This window comes from Danio aesculapii, chromosome 20, assembly GCF_903798145.1.
Source record: "Danio aesculapii chromosome 20, fDanAes4.1, whole genome shotgun sequence".
In the NCBI taxonomy this organism is placed as follows: Eukaryota; Metazoa; Chordata; class Actinopteri; order Cypriniformes; family Danionidae; genus Danio; species Danio aesculapii.
Genome location: NC_079454.1, coordinates 44,138,511 through 44,156,289, shown reverse-complemented (window position 1 = coordinate 44,156,289; position 17,779 = coordinate 44,138,511). Strand labels below are relative to the sequence as shown.

Here is a 17,779-nt window from a genome sequence, read left to right as displayed (position 1 = left end):
AATGACAAATAGACCTAATAATATATTAATAGACTTAATATAATATTTAAATACCTTAATATAAAGAAATAAAAACAGCAACAATAAGCAATAGACGTTTAAAGTCCCATTTTCTTGGTTCAAGCAGAAATACGGCTGATCTGTACGTTTTTTTAGATGTCAAATGTCTTACCTTGAATGCAGACAACAGAAAACAGCACTAGTCTCAGTCTAACCTTATCTGCAGTAAATGTACAGCTGACTGGGTGAGTTCTCTATGGGGAGTTCTGTGTAAGCGGAAGTAAAGATACACTGCTGGAGTCAAACCGGACACCAGGTGACATCATGGGACATCATGTGAAAAGGGTCTATGACTCCTACGAGAGAAAGAGAAGTGAATGAAAAGGAACATTTTCTCTCTAATTTTAAATTTCATATTTAAAAGATCTTAGCTACCACAGAGCGCACACACATATGATACAAAATGATATCAATCTTCATTATAAATAATGTTCATTCTTGAAAAAACTATTTTAAGGCAATTTCATATACATAAAAAATAATAAATTAGGCCTAAGCCTAGTACTTAAAGACGTGGTCCACTACAATATCATATTTTAAACTTTAGTTGATGTGTAATGTAGCTGTTTAGCTCAAAGTTTAATGCAAAGGGAGACATTGGCTTTTACTGAGTTAGCTTAAAGCCTACAGCAAACGAATTTAAGGACTACTAAAAATACATCCAGGCTAGTGAGATCACAAGGGCTTCCGGTTACATGCATTCACTATACGCATACACCCTGCGCAGTGAAGGGGCATGGCCAGAGGCGCTGTAATGTTAAAGCAGTGAAAGCTAAAATGCCGTCCAAACGCTACAATTTCCACAGAGCTTCTTCTGTTTCTGTATTTGGGTTTCCAAAGAACATGACACAAAGAGAGAAGTGCGTACAGTTTAATATTAATTATGTTCCAGAGAATTATATAAAAAAAAGATATAGTGCTAGCAGTTGACAAAGGAAAACTTCCAGAATCTCTCTCAGTGCTGGATTCGGCTAAAAACTCCTCCAACCAATGAAGCAGTGGATTGTGAGCCACAACCTGTAAGTATTTTTATTTGTTAAAGGGCACCTATGGTGAAAAATCTACTTTTCAAGCTGTTTGGACAGACATGTGTGTAGATATAGTGTATATGCTGTCATATTGGGGTGAAATAAACACCCAGTCCTTTTTTTTTCAATGTAACAACATAAAAATGGTGGACTAATTGGAGCAGTTTTCAGACCGACAGCAACTTGACGTAGGAGTGCGGTCCCCCCGCCCACTGAATTGATTGACAGCTGCGTATTAACATGTCCCGGTAGTCACGTGTATAATCATATCAACAAGAGAGGACGTGTGCAAAGCAACCGGGAATAAAAGATCTTTTCAGTTTGCTATGTGTAATGAATTACAGCGATTTACTTCAGCTTTACTTCATCAGCACAGCCACGTGTCAGAACAATTATTAAAGACGCTTCAATCCCAGTTTGTGGACATTAAATCAGGTTTATTTTGTGCATTAACAAAACAGACATTCATACAGCAGCGGAGATTAACCTGTATGCTGTCACATTTGCGTGCAAAAAGAGTGCAAAGCTAAAACGCACGTGCTGTGAATGTGTGTGTGTGTGTATATCTGTGTGTGTGTACTTTGTAAGGACATTGTGTGTGACTCATCGTTGCAACTCCACAACAAATGCATCAAATACTCATCGGTAAAGTTCTTTACTGTGGTATTTCTCACAAAGGCTGCATGAGATCTGCTTCCTTTATGTCTGTCTGTTGTCTGACGCAGCCGAGGGAGGAGATTAAGGCACGCTGTAAGGCACATAGAAACGGTGGGCGGGGAGGACTAGCCTTAAAGGCGCAGTACAACAAAACCGCCTCCTGGTGCAAAAATTTATAAAATAGAATCTTATAAAAGGTATAATAAAAAATCTGATGGGTGTTTTGAGCTCAAACTTTACAGACACATTCTGGAGACACAAAAGTCTCATATCAAATCTGAAAAAAGGGGTAACCTAGGTGCCCTTTAAAACTGATCAACTACAAGCACAGTTCCTAGTGTTAACGATATGTTGTAGCCAGGGCGTAAACAAGGATGTAAACTATGGTAAATGCTGTTTGGCACCGCTAACAATTTAGCTACAAATTCATATTTATCAGTCAAACCGCTGTAAACAGCCACAAACTTCAGCAGTGCTGCAGTGTCTCTCTCTGCGTGTCTCTCTGTGCAGCCGCTTTCTGTGCGTTCTACAGCTCAAATAACAAATTCGCAAAAGATCAGAGAACGTTTTATATTACTTACACATGCTTATTCCTAATATATGTGAAAGACACTTGTCAGATTTTATTTTAGAAAGCAGGCATGAGCTGTGTGCTTGTAGCGTTTTTATTTAAAAGCATGACGGTAAAACGCAAACGCAGTTACAAATGTATTAAAACATGTGCTTATTTGTCGTAAAAATTCGGAATTATGACACTAATTTGTGTGTCTCCTGATTTCCGGGTGCAGCTATGCTGCCATTGTGGCTGATGTATCCTAGAAAATTTTCTTACCCCTTGGTTTCGAGTGTGGTCCTTTAAAATCTCTCTTTCGAGAGGTATCTAGCCCTTCCCCATAGCCCTACGCCTTCAAGTTAAAGAGAATTAGGACACCCCTACCCCTAAGGGAAAGGGCTAAGGGGTAGAATTGGGCCCAAGTACGGTTGAATGACATTTGTCCAGCGAGCACTGTACAAATGTGGCGTCGTTATTAATGCATGCTCAGGATCCATATGCTTATCTAGTGTATATATCTATGTTGAGTGGGTGTAGAAAGCTAGTTTTGATTAATCTGCTTTGCTAATAATGTCAATCGATTTATGAACGCTCACTTTCATAAACTTGCGTTACAGTGAAGTTTTTATTGTAAGTATATTTTGCCTTTTTCATCTTTAAGTGTACGTAAGTTTATCCATCAACAATGCCACTTACTGTACTCGGGCTCTATTCCTGAGAGAAAGGAAAGTCAACAACACTGTTTCAGGTCAAGTTGAAGAAGAACGGTCCTTAAACGGTTGCAGTAATTGAGAATGGAGCTGCAGAGGATAAGGTATCTCAGTATGTTTTGCTAATAATAGAGAAACTAAGATAGATTAGCTGACTTTTACTCAGTGCATGTCATTACTTTTAAAAAGTACACATTAAAATGTAAATCCAACAGTTATCTAAATGTAGCAAACTACCTGGTGTGAAACCAGGAGAAATTTTAATATTAAACTAGAGAAAATCTTTATGTGTGTTTAAACAATCCTTTAAATTTGTTGCACAGTGGGGCTACACAATTTGGGTAAAAAATCTAATTACGATTTATCTGATAAAACCTTTCGGTATAAAATGTGATTTTCTGTAATTTCATAAAAGAGCTGCGGGTTTAATGTGGTGGTTTTAACAGCACCAAAGAAAGGCCAAGCATAATCACAAAAGTAAAAAGTACGTCTGTTTATTTAAAACTATTTTTTCCAATAAAGTTGTCAGTTGTCATGACGTTAAAAAAATAACTACAGTATTTTAAATTCAATTAGATAAATTACATATTACATATTATATTCAATTCAACTTTATTTGTATATCGCTTTTACAATGTCGATTGTGTCAAAGCAGCTTCACATAGAAGATTATAGTGTATATATAGATTATTACATTATTCACATGAATTTCATGACATTCACAGTGCCTTAACAATGCTTTCCATTTAACTTATATATTAAAAAATACATAATTGTTGATAGAGTTTTGGGACCTTTTATGTTGTTTTTAAAAGGTGGTGGATTTGGAAATGTTTTACTGGAAGAGTAGTAAAAGAGATGATATTGTATTCTGATGTAAAATACTGAGAAGCCTTATGTTTTGTTTGTTAATTTGTTTGCTAGTTAGTTTATGTTATATCTGGCACATGGACATGTGTATGTACATGTTAAAATATAACAAAAAGGAATTGGGGGGGGGGGGGGGGGGGGGGGGCATGCTTTCCATACACAAAAAAGGCCTCTTGTATTAAAATGTACAATTCATAAATATATTTATATATTGTTTTATATATTTAATACAAGCAGTTAGATTTATGAGCTTCACCTTTACCTTTATTTTGACCTGCTAAAAGTAAACACTTTTTGAATGTATCAAACACACCTCAAGTACATGCACAGAACAACATGAGAATTTATAGCAAATAAATAGATGTAAATATTATCCCGCATGCTTTGTGTGTTGTCGAGCGAGTTCTTAAACGCCTGTGATTGGTCATTCTGTTCACGCACTCAACACTCAACGCTAATCACTGATGAGTGGTGCGGCTATAGATAAACGGCTGCGGTTACAGTCTATGAGCATAATGTGCGGTTATCACAGCTTTCATTTTCTCCATAGCAGTGATATAAGGGCTCATTGGTTCTTCTGGAACAGTTGTCTGCTGTTTAAGTAGTTGGAGAATTTTAATTACTTTTAATTTATTGTTTTCTAAAATTATGTTAATTTGTTTAACTTACAACAACACATTTAGAAACACACGGACACATTTCAGTAAAGAGAACTTCAGTAAAAAATCCAGTGAAATAAAAAATATGTATATTGTTGAATATGTTGCAATTACATTTATTAATTGCTTTGTAGAGAACAGTATTGTCTTTATTCTTATGTGCTTTATATTAATAAATTATTTTTTTATATTTAAAATGATGTCATGTTTAAATTGTTTCTCCACCAATAAGCTGGTGCCATTGTGTCATCCAAATTGGTGATGGATTAGGAGATTCCCCCCAAAAATGTGTAAAGTGCTGAGAGTACCCAGAAAAGCACTATATTAATATCATTTCATGAGAATAACCAGGGCTGGGTGGTATATCGAGTTCTGGGGATATATCGATACGATTCCCCAACGCGATGCAGGATTATCCAATATCTTTCATATCGATATGGTTTGAGGCCACACGTGCGCTTTCTGCACGAAACAGACCACTCCAAAGTAGCATGCGAGCTCCACTTACACAAACGTGCGCATTCACAAATGAATGATTCACTCCCTGAGTCATACAAAAGATTTGTTCAAAATGAACGAATCGTTCAAGAACAACCCATCACTGACGCGACATGGAGGAACATGCAGTGCCGGTGTTGTATCGAAATCTGACTCCCCAGGCGAACCTGATTCCCCCTCGCATGCACGCACGTCACACAGCGCCTGCAGCTGTCACATCGGTTTATCAGAAAACTTTTATCGATCATTTCTTCAACTGACAGCAAGAACGAACATAGAAGCCTTGTCAAATAGACAAGCAGCACCTGAATGTGTTCAAAAGAATTAAAATCGCCAAAAGGCGACAAATTTATACTGCATTTTGAAGGTCAAAGGACCTCATATTCACTGATTATAAGATCAGTATTTATTACACGACGGTCTCTTATTTACATTTACATTATAACACATTTAGCTCTGCGTTCTGCTCTGTTATAATGACTGTCTACATTTATATGCTGATCTAGCATTTCATCACAATACTCTGAAACTATTTCGTTACTTCTCATTTCTATAGTCTATTCGTTTACATCTCCTTATTTAATATTTAGTAAAACAAGTTTAGTCAAAACAAAAGAAAAGGTGTAGGATTTTTTACATGGAGTGAAAGACTTATGTTTAGATATCTTGGATATGTGCACTGTTTAATAATTGTGCACAATACATACATGTAAATGTGTAACTAAAACATATACAGCTGATTTAATTGTTGTTTATAAATCACACAACTGTGGCATACAGGATTACTTATAACACTGTAATTGTGACAAAATACTGTTTCATATTTACATTAATTGTGGTTCTTTTCTATCCTGCAATACTTTTTGTTGTGTTACTATTTAAGTGTGTTTCTTTTTTGCACTGACAATGTAGCTGTTTTCTATGGTTCTGTTTACTTTGTTATTTGCACAACAGCACAGTAGTGCTGTGTATAGTGTTAAGCAGGAAAAAAAAACCTGTAATGTATTTATTTATCAAAGATTTTTTTTTATTTGAAATGTTGTGCAACTTACAGTTTTAAGCAGGAGTATACCTGTACTGTATTTTTCTTATCAAAGATTTTGTGCAGCAGTTATTTTTTGTGCAGCTATTTATTTGTAAACAGGGAGGGAAACCCCTGTGTTTGAATTATATTTTAATAAAAAATTGCTTAATAAAGTTTTAATAAAGGCTTTAACTCTCAAGTAACCATTTATGGGAAAATACCGGATATATATCGTATACCGTCATTCCTTCTAAAAATACCAAGATATGATTTTTTGCCCATATCGCCCAGCCCTAAGAATAACCCATATATTCAAGTCGAATCAAGTTGAGCTTTATTGGCATGCCGCTACAAGTGGAATGAAATGTCGTGTCTCGCAGAACCACAGTGGTTCAAAAATAACGATATAAATATAAACAACAGTGGATGTAAGAGCAATATTTAAAACCTATATATAACTAACATACTGGAGCGGTAATCTAAGTATACATACAGATCCAACTTTAGTGGTTACCTCACAGCCAGCTCCTCCAGCAGTGATGATGTCTCTTCAAACATTTTCTACGCGGAGTTAAGCAGTAGTGATGACTTCCCTCAAGAGTTTTACTCAGACGGGTCCAACTGTAGTAGTCACCTCACAAGAAGCTCCCACAGCAGCTTCTTTTCTGCTGAGTGAGGCTGTGGTGATAACCTCCCTCCAAATGTTATCTCTGCTGCGCCTGGCTGTAGAGATGATAGCTCCATGATAGGTGCATCCAGTCAGACAGGGCTCTGTTCCACCTCAGCCAGGAGAGCTGAACGATAAAAAGACACAAAACGTGTAAGTTTACTACAATGACCCTATAGCAGGGGTGGGCAATCTCGCTCCTGGAGGGCCGGTGTCCTGCACAGTTTAGCTCCATACACTAATTAAACACACCTGAAGATGCTAATCAGTGTCTTCAAGATCACTAGAAATCTATATACAGGTGTGTTTGATCAGAGTTGGAGCTAAACTGTGCAGGACACCGGCCCTCCAGTTATCTAAGACACATACATTTTCTAATGGTGTTTTTATGATTTATGACTTTTTTTATTTAAACTGACTTTAATATGCATTTTGCTCAGGAATAGCTGATAACTAAGATTGAAATGTACCTTTTTATCAAGATTTTATTTATATTTGTATTTATGTTTAAAAGGGTCATTCCTCAGTTTTCACTAAAAACTAGACATTCTGTCATCGTTTACTCACCCTTTACTTGTTTCAAACCTTTGTGAGTTTCTTTCTTCTGTTGAACATAAAAGAAGACATCGTGAAGAAACCTGTGACTTTCTTAATATTTGTATTTCCAGCTCTGGATGTAAATGCTTTGAGGTGAATTGGGTAGACTAAATTGTCCATAGTGTATGAGTGTGAATGAGTATGTATAGATATTTCTAATGAATGAATATGATTATATATTATTACTATATTATATATTTAAATTTTTGACCACTAAATTAACTTTGAATAGGACACGCTTTTAGTAAAGTATCAATTTATATTTGCAATAGGAAAGATTTTTAAAATAGTTATAGATATACTGATACTAAGGAAAGAAATTGTTGAATAACAATATCATAAAAGTATTCTCTTATAGAATAATTACAGAATAGTATTCTCTTAAACTTTATAAAATTCTGATTGAACCACTGAAGACACACATTGTCTGTTTTGAGGATGTTTTTTTGGTCTTTTTATGGACAATAAACAAATTGGGAACCTTGTCTATGGAGATTTCACGGTTAAGATTTCACTAAAAACATCTTAATTTGTGTTCTGAAGACAAATTAAGGTCTTACTGGGTTTTGAACAACAGTAAGTAATTATTAATGACACACTCCTCATTTTTTGGGTGAAATATAACATTTGCTTTAATATACTTCTCATGTACAACCTTTAGTCTAATGTTTTGCCAATGTGGTTTATGGTTGAAGGAAATCATTTATTGGCAAGTGATTTGATTTGTTTGTTGATAAAGATGATTTCATAGTGGATGAGAATGTCAAACCCTGTATATATAGGTGGCGAGGTCCGTTCCTCCAGGTGGTGCCACTACAAACTGCCCATCCTGAAGGCGGTGCTGAACTGAACACAGACAAAAACAGACATCAGCCTAGGGCGACAATCCTCACAACTGATGACAATGATGATTTTTGTACTACATTTAATAATAAAGTCACTTTTTTTAACAAATTTTTTTTTAAACAAAATGTTATTCCTTCATGTTATTAATCAAGATATTTGGTATAGTCTGACTAAAGGACCATTCACACCACTAACACAATGACTATAAAGATAAGCATGAAACATTGATCATTCATGACATGAGAAATCAAATTTACCTTCACATATTTGTACATTTTCACATGTGATATGCAATATAAAAACTGTAAATATGCATATCGATATCGCAATGATTCACGATTGCCACTGCCATATCACCCTGCAGCCCAAGAATGGTTACTCACTGAAGCTAAGCACTGCTGAGCCTGGTCAGTACCTGGATGGGAGACCACATGGGAAAACTAGGTTTTACTAGGAGTCCTAATGCCCCGGTAAAAGTGAAGGGGACACTATACTGTCAGTGGGCGCTGTCTTTTGGATGAGACGTTAAACCAAGGTCCTGACTCTCTGTGGTCATTAAAAATCCCATGGCACTTCCCGTAAAGAGTAGGGATGTAACCCCAGTGTCCTGGCCAAAGTCCCTCAATTGGCTCTTACAATCATGGCCTCCTAATCATCCCCATCCATCCAATTGGCTCTATCACTGCCTCTTCACTCCACCAATAGCTGGTGTGTGGTGAGCGCACTGGCACCATTGTCCTGTGGCTGCCATCGCATAATCCAAGTGGATGCTGCACACTAGTGGTGGTGTGGAGAGACAAACCCCGCTCATGACTGTGAAGCGCTTTGGGTGTATAACTATACACAATAAATGCGTTATATAAATACACACATTACATTACAAAAATTAGTGATTTAACACTAAAGTTTCTTTGTGTGTCAACCTCTGAAAGACCTTTCAGCACATCAGACAATGCAAAATGTACTTAATAATGTGAAATCAAGAAAATAGACATTGAAATCTTTATACACGCTTATAAGGCCCCAGTCATACATGATTATTGCGTATGTGTGGTATAAATTCTTGATTTTTTTTAATACATCTGGTTTTTCATTAATCATGATTTCTTTGAGTATTTTAAACGTCTATTTCATGCATGTGTGTATGTTTAGTGAATGAGACCCAATGATTGTAAAGCATTAGCTATCCACTATTTGCACCCCTTTACCTGAACACACTGTTTCAGGCTTATGGCTTAAAAGTGCACAAAATCAGTTGCGAGAACTTTTACCTTTAATGTGCCGTCCTGCTGGAATGACTTGCCTAACTCTAGCTGAGTCTCTGGTCATTTTTCAGAAATGTCTGAAGACAAGCTGATCTGTTTCACCAGCACTTAATCCTCCTACAATAACACTCCCTATTGTATTCTTTAACTGTTTGTCCTGCTTCCTTGTGTATTTCAAAATAACTTGTCACTGCATCTACATCTTGTTGTTTTCTGGTGATCTGAAGTGCTTCTGTTATCTTCATGCTTTGGATAAAAGCGTCTGCTAAATGTAAATCTATTTAAAGTTCAGTCATAGCAATGGAAATACAAAGAAATCTGATTTTTGATTTGATGTGTGTACTCATTTTATTAGCCACAGTCAGTGTTATCAGGAGTGTTAATAAAGTGAAACGCTTTAATGTTTATCAAGAACACTCTAAGATGAATAATAGTTGTTTTTTTACCTGCATTTCCTCTGAAAATAAATACAAGTGATGAAAATCACTGAAGATGTCTACTGTGGATGTGGTATATGTGTCCAGTTTCTAATGTTCTCCATACGCTTGAGTCTGCTAAAAAACAGAACAAAGAGAGAAAATTTGAACAGCTCATTTGAGAATCCCAGCATCAGAAATAAACAGACGGTTAAAACATCTCAGACCGCTGATTAACTGTAAATGACTGATTATATAAATATAGATACTTCTACAAATCTGTTTTATTGGCAAAACTAGAACTATTTTAATAAAATAATATAATGAATGAGTGCACCCCATGTATTAAAAGAAAACATAAAATAAATTTAACAGGAAAATTCATGGACATCATGCATACAAAATTTATTTAAATTAAACAATGTAGGGTGCAATTATTATTGCAATACATCACTGAATTTGAGTGTATTATTTCATTATCCCATATATGTTGTGAGAGCAAAAAGATCGCAGGTTCGAGTCCCAGCTAGGTCAGTCGGCATTTCTGTGTGGAGTTTGCATGTTCTCCCTGTGTTGGCGTGGGTTTTCTTCAGGTGCTCCGGTTTCCCCAACAGTCCAAACACATGTTCTATAGTTGAATTGGCTAAACTTAATTGGCCATAGTGTATGAGTGTGTATGGGTGTTTCTTACCACTGGGTTGCGGCTGGAAGGGCATCCGCTGCGTAAAACATATGCTGGAATAGTTAGCGGTACATTCCACTGTGGCGACTTCTGACATATAGACTAAACCGAAGGAAAAAAATGTTGTAAGCATACTCTTTTGTTAACCGTTTAATAAAAGTGTTCAAATTTCTGCAATACACATGCTTATTATTTAATTAGAAAACTAGAAATTCATACTTTTAAAAGGGGATTTACTCATTTATGCTTGGCACTATACATTTTTTGAGCCAAAAAATGTTTATGTGAACACCTAGAAACATGTTTAAATAAAGGCAATCCATATCATAACCACTGTAATTCATGTCATGATCTCTGCAGTGAATATTCAGAAACATCCATCAACAAACATGCAAGAATCTGCTCTCTACATACTTGTACTACTTGGAGGTTTGTTCTTCTCTCAGTCACATCACATTCTCCATGCATATTTCCACTGCATCCTAGTAAACCAAGAACAGCCATGTTTAATATTATTAAAATAACTTACAGACATGTGCAGAGACTCTAATTGGTTCTACTTATAAGTGCCTTTTTTTGACCAGTTTGTATTGTCATTGCCTACATTTGTTCAGTACTTATTACAAAGAAAAGTAAAAAGTGTAGATAGTTTAAAAAAAAACAAACATTTATTCACATTTTCCAACATACCCTAAAATTCAGTGTTATTCAAACACTTGGGTAGATTTTTATTGATAGTTATTCATATATAAATTAATATTTTTATGCTATTACAAATAAATGTGTTAAATTAGTCGTTTTATTTTATTATTACCATAAATATATTTAAACATTACAAGCTCTCTATAATCATCTCCATAATCTGAGGAAAAGTAAATAAGTAAAAAAGTAAAAACGTTTGAAGGGGGGGGGGGGGGGTCTACCTTCAGTTCAGAATTTTCTTAATCCCTCAACATTCGTGAAATGTGTTAAATTATTTAGCTGCCCGCGCTATTAATTATTTATATATTTATTCGTGAAGGAATTTATTTAGCTATTTATTTATAGTTTTTGTAGATTTCGTCCTCCATATATATCTTTGCTATCAAATAACAGAGCAAACTTTTGTGTTTACTATATGCTGGAACAAGCATTAGTGAAATGAATTAATGAGTAAGCAGATTTAGACACAGCTAACGTTAGTTCTTGTTTTTGAATGAATCTGATTACCGTTATTTGCGCATTAACACATGCCGCCATTTTATTAATCTCAGCATTATCGTTAACCGTCACCTCAGCAACTGTATTTACAGTGTAAATGGGGTTTGATAGGAACAAATCGAGTGATTTAATTTGATATTCACGATCATATCTCGTGTTTTAATGTGCTAAACAAGCGTTTACCGCCGACGACTTACATTTAAAGTACAAAATGAATGCTAATTTTAGACATATCTTACCTTTGAACGATTTTAATGGTCCCTGATAAAAAAAAAACCACTGGCAAACAACAAACAAAGTTTACGCACAGTAATGATTCTTCAAAAGGAAGTTTTTACTAATTTTATTTTGCTCCAAAAACCGTGAAAGAAACACAAACGCCATTTTCCGCGGCTCCGCTCACATCGCGAAACTGACCAATAACATACACCTGACTATGGAACGCCAGTTCGATCGTGACGTAACAGCAAACTCGGCCAAATTTCGCCATTGCTTTAATTTGACAGCTATCGAGAAGGTGTACAACGTTTGCTCTGAGTAATTTGCGTTGTGAATACTGTCAATTGATAGCGTACAGTTTATTAAAGCTTACTCTGATAAACTAACTTTACTTACAGTAAATTTGAGTATTTATTGTAGGCATATTAACATTTCTCATATTTAAGTGTACGGAAATTAAACCAACATGTTATTTACCGTACTCGGAGTTATTGCTCTCTTCCTGAGAGAAAGAAACACCAACGCCACTGTTTCAGGTCAAGCTGAAGAAGAGGACCAACATGATGTACCACCCTTGAGGAACAGTGACGGTAAACCATTTGTCCATTTCATGTAACATGTGCCTAATTTTGCTTAACTGGAGTTTACTGGTATTTTTAGCTTACTGAAAGGAAACATTACAAAACAAAGTGAATATGGTTAATTGGTTATAATTGTATTGGCTTAAACACAGGGGTGTCAAACATTCGCCACACAAATTTCTATTCGTATTACATAAAGATTAAGTTTAGTTTTTTTTTGCTTCAAAATGAAAGGTTTAGTTAACTAAAAACATTGTAGGTGGTCAGAGATAGGCATGGAACGATAACAGTTTTCAAGGTATACCGCGGTTTGGAAAAATCAAGGTTTTAAAACCATCAAAATGTTATGTAATACTGTTCCTAAGGTATGTGTGCCATTTTTTTTATTTGCGTTTTTTTTTTCTTTAAAGACAACAGTATCTTCAGCAGAAAACATATCCAAAAATGTCGTTTTAAATTGTAAAGAAATCTGTTTGAAACAAATGAAGACAGCAGAAGTCTATAATTCATTTAGCCTGACATGTTTATTGCTCCAAAATATTTAAAATGTTTCTCAAAATACAATATATTTTGCTCAAAAGGTAAAAAAAGTTTTAGTTTTTTACCCAGACATTTAAAAAGAATATATTTTAGAGCAGTGATCACAATACCGTGAAACCGTGATATTTTTATCCAAGGTTATCACAGAATTCTGTCAGAATTTTATACCGGCCCATGCCTAGTGAGAGAGCTTCCTCATCCTCCATAGAGAGCAAGAGACAGTTCGTACAAAGACATAAAAGAAACCAAAAATCATTTGACCTAAAATACCTTAAATTTTGTTCTGAAGATTTGGGTAAGGAACGACATGAGGTAATGAGTAATAGGCACGGGACGAGAACCGTTTTCAAGGTATACCGCGGTTTAGAAAAGGTTTTAAAACCACCCAAATTTTCTGTAATGCCGTTCCTAAAGTATGTGTAAGATTTTTTATTTACCTTTTTTTAGTTTTTTAGGACAACAGTAACTCTAGCAGAAAAGATATCCAAAGATGCCGTTTAAAATTGTAAAAACAAATCTGTTTTTGAAACTAATGAAGACAAGCAGAAGTCTATGATTCATTTTCATTATTTAGCCTGACATGTTTACTGCTCCAAAATATTTTAAATCCTTAAAAAAATAAAATGTATTGTTTTCAAAGGGGAAAAAAATGTTTTGTTTTTTTACCCAGACATTTAAAAACAATATATTTTAGAGCAGTAATCACAATACCGTGAAACCGTGATATTTTTATTCAAGGTTATTATACCATCAGAATCTTATACCAGCCTATGCCTAGTGAGTAATTAATAAATCACTTTTGGGGAAACCTAACACTTGCAGTTAAGAAAGAAATTAATTAAATAGTCAATAAATTCTAAACAAAATAAACTATAAAATAGACAATAAACATTAGGACATGTCTTCACCTGCTGGGTTTTAAGTTTTTATTTAGGTCAATCCATGACATGTCTAAACCAGCCAAGTACAAGCACACATCACACTCAAAATATTGTCTAATTATTGCTATCCAAAAATATGACATAAAATATTAAAAACCCTCAATTAATGAGATTTGAGTTTGACATGCCTGTTGTAACCAATAAAAGTACAAAACACTGACCTAAAAAGTCACTTTGTAATTTACAGCATTTATTAATATGCCTAATAAATATTAAATAAACAGAATTTTAATCTAAAATTTTTAATCTAAAAACTAATATCCTGTTTATTTTGATCCTTTCTTTAGGTCGAGAAATCGATGACTGGTGTAAAGAACCATCACTGGTAGACCCTGTCAGTGTTCACAGTGAAGAACCATCACTGGTAGAGCCTGTCAGTGTTCACAGTGAAGAACCATCACTGGTAGAGCCTGTCAGTGTTCACAGTGAAGAACCATCACTGGTAGAGCCTGTCAGTGTTCACAGTGAAGAACCATCACTGGTAGAGCCTGACAGTGTTCACGGTGAAGAACAATCACTGGTAGAGCCTGACAGTGTTCACGGTGAAGAACAATCACTGGTAGAGCCTGTCAGTGTTCACGGTGAAGAACAATCACTGGTAGAGCCTGACAGTGTTCACAGTGAAGAACAATCACTGGTAGAGCCTGTCAGTGTTCACAGTGAAGAATCATCACTGGTAGAGCCTGACAGTGTTCACAGTGAAGAACCATCACTGGTAGAGCCTGACAGTGTTTACAGTGAAGAATCATCACTGGTAGAGCCTGACAGTGTTCACAGTGAGGAACTATCACTGGTAGAACCTGACAGTGTTTACAGTGAAGAATTTTTCTCTGCTGAGTCTGGCTGTGGGGATGATAATCCTTTATTTGATTTCTCTGATGAGCCCGGCTCCTGTGATGACGTTGTTCAAGATGCAACCTGTCAGACAGAGGACAAAGAGACACAAATCACTGGTAAGTTTACTACCATGACCCTAAAGTCATCCAACACACATGCATATTTTAATGGTGCTTTATGCTTTAAACAGACTTTAATTTGCATTTTCTTCAGTTATAGCTGAAAATGTACCTATTTATAAAGATTTAATATACACTGTATTCATATTTAAAGGGATAGTTCACCCAAAGCTGGACCTGTCATCATTCACTCACACTTTACTAGTTCCAAACCGGTTTAAGATTCTTTCTCCTTTTGAACATAAAAATAAATATTTAGAAGAAAGCTTGAAACCTGTAACTAAAGCCTTTCATGGTATTTGTATTTCCCACTATGAAAGACTGTGGTTACAGGTTAGTTTAGCACTGATTCGTTTTTTAATGAACTTTTAAAGAGACAAATATTCAGTGCAGTATCTCAATTTATAAATAAAAGAGGAAACGTTTTAGATGGAGGTACTGTAGTACTGTTACTGATTTCTGATTGTTATCAACTTCTCTTCTTTGTCTTTTCACAGAGATCAACTCAAAGTGCTATGAAATTGCAGCTGAGCTGGGTAAAGGAGGCTGTGGAGCCGTTTACGAAGGGACCCGTTTACAAGACGGCCTTCAGGTGGCAGTAAAAGTGTCCAATTTTAAGGAGAAGCGATTCACCAGTGTTGTAAGTAGTCTGAGCTCTTTGCTCTCATTTACGGTTTTCTTGTCATATTAACATTAACTGTAGACTACAAATGGTTTTTATGATAGACATTGCCAACAGTTTGTCCAGGACTTGTTTACTGAAAAATAACTTTTCCAAATGATCTTCACAACTGTCTTTCTTCTAGGATGGGTTTGACAAACCACTTCCACTGGAGATTGCTCTGCACTTTCTTGCCAATAAAGGGCCCAAGGTCAAGGAAATTATCGAGCTTCTGGACTGGAAGGTGGAGGCTGATCGCTACTTTATGGTGCTAGAGCGGCCCATACCCTGCGTGTGCTTGTTTGATTTCCTAAATGGGCACAAAGGCATCATTCCAGAGGACAAGTTACGGAAAATCATGTTCCAGACAACAATTGCAGCCCAAACATGCTGCCAGCGTGGAGTTCTTCACCGCGATATCAAGCTGGAGAACTTGCTGATTAACCCGGACACCCTTGAGGTCAAACTGATTGACTTTGGGTGCGGGGACCTCCTTACTGAAGACATTTACAAAATCTTTAGAGGTATGTTTATCCTTTAAAGCTGTAAGAAGGGTCTTAAACTCTGGTGATGAGTTAAGGTTTTTTTAATGTGACTCTTGAAGCATTCGCTGTTGTTTATCTGTTCTGTTCTGTTGTTGAAAACAAATTGTCTTTCAGGCACCAGAGAGTTTGCCCCTCCTGAGTTTTGGATGATTGACAGATACCGCGGGGAACCAGCGACAGTCTGGTCACTTGGAGTTGTTCTGTTCTTGCTCATTTTCCGCAGATATCCAGAAAAACTGGATATGCCCAAAATGAATAACAAACACATGCCGATTCGTGGCTTGTCGAAAGGTGAGATCTTCACTTAAGCTGAAGATGGTTTTGTAGTATAATTTGAATGTCATTTAAAAAAGCATGTATTAACTTAATAATTACATGTATCTCTTTCTTCTGTCTGCATAGAATGCTGCGATTTCTTCCACGGCTGTCTGCAGTTGAACCAAATGGATCGACTTGACCTGCAAAAACTCACTTCCCATGAGTGGTTTAAAGTATCGAATACATTTTGACATCAGCCATTTTACACTGTCAAAAGCTGGGTTTCCATCTTAATGTGATGTTAATTAGGTGCATTTAGTATTGTAGTATTGGTAACCTAGTAACTACCACTAAACAAGACAAGTGTAATGGAGTCATGTTTGTGTAATGTTCTGTATGTTAGAGTTTATTCAGCAAATGTGTTTCCATCTCCCATTTTAGCATTAATTCTTTTTTGCACACACACCACCTCAAGTGAGCATAAACAGTTTTTTTTGCAAATTAATTGATATTTAAAACTTGTTTCTGTTACTCATTTCAACACAGGTTAATGGAAACCAAGCTATATCTTATGTTCTTTCATTTATACTTGAACATACTGCTTTTCTTTTTACTACATGTTGTTTGTTTATTTAAGCTGTAAAATTAATCTCTGTTTTTGTTTCAGATGGAGGACAAGGAAGAATGAGTAGAAATATCCTAATTTAATGGGTAGATCTAGTCATTCCAGCCACACCATAGTCCTGTAGCTGAAAGCTGTTAAATTCCATGTAAATAAAAAAAACAAAAAATGATAAAGCACTTAACAGTTTAGACTTTCATAATGTACATACCCCTTCCCACACTTTAATATCAGCTTTTGCACTAACTCTTGCACTTCCACATGCTAAAATAAAATGTCTAATAAAATAATAAATAAATTAAATATCTCAGTCGTTCCCAGTCCAGGTCCATATATTTTGGGTGTCTCTCTCTAGAAAATGTAATTTGAGCCAGAGGAGAGAGACTCCTGACCAATGATTACTGGGATCAACTGATATATATACAGGGTTTCCAATGAACATTATCACTCACCGGCCAATTTGGCCACAAAACTGGAAAAAATAATTTTTAAAAAAGTCATTAATAAATAAAACAATAAAAAAGTAAAAAAAATAAAATAAAAAACATCATTAATAAATAAAATGATAAAAAAGTAATAAAATAAAAAACATCATTATTAATTAAAAAAACGATAAAAAAACTGCCTATATTGAAATATAAATCTATGACTGGCCATGTTATTGACCAATCAGAAATTCTTCTAGAAACAAAAAATATATATATTTATAAATAAAACATTGAAA

The 17,779-nt window shown here is 35.4% G+C and overlaps 1 protein-coding gene across 1 annotated transcript; it reads left to right on the top strand.

The window, feature by feature from the left end:
* Positions 1-12,417: 12,417 nt before the first annotated feature.
* On the top strand, positions 12,418-17,125 carry LOC130213764 (uncharacterized). The gene is made up of 7 exons (XM_056445535.1): positions 12,418-12,541; positions 14,301-14,966; positions 15,467-15,609; positions 15,776-16,154; positions 16,290-16,466; positions 16,578-16,660; positions 17,096-17,125. Exons 1-7 carry the CDS (start codon positions 12,418-12,420, stop codon positions 17,123-17,125), a joined length of 1,602 nt encoding a protein of 533 aa, XP_056301510.1.
* The last annotated feature ends 654 nt before the right edge of the window (positions 17,126-17,779 follow it).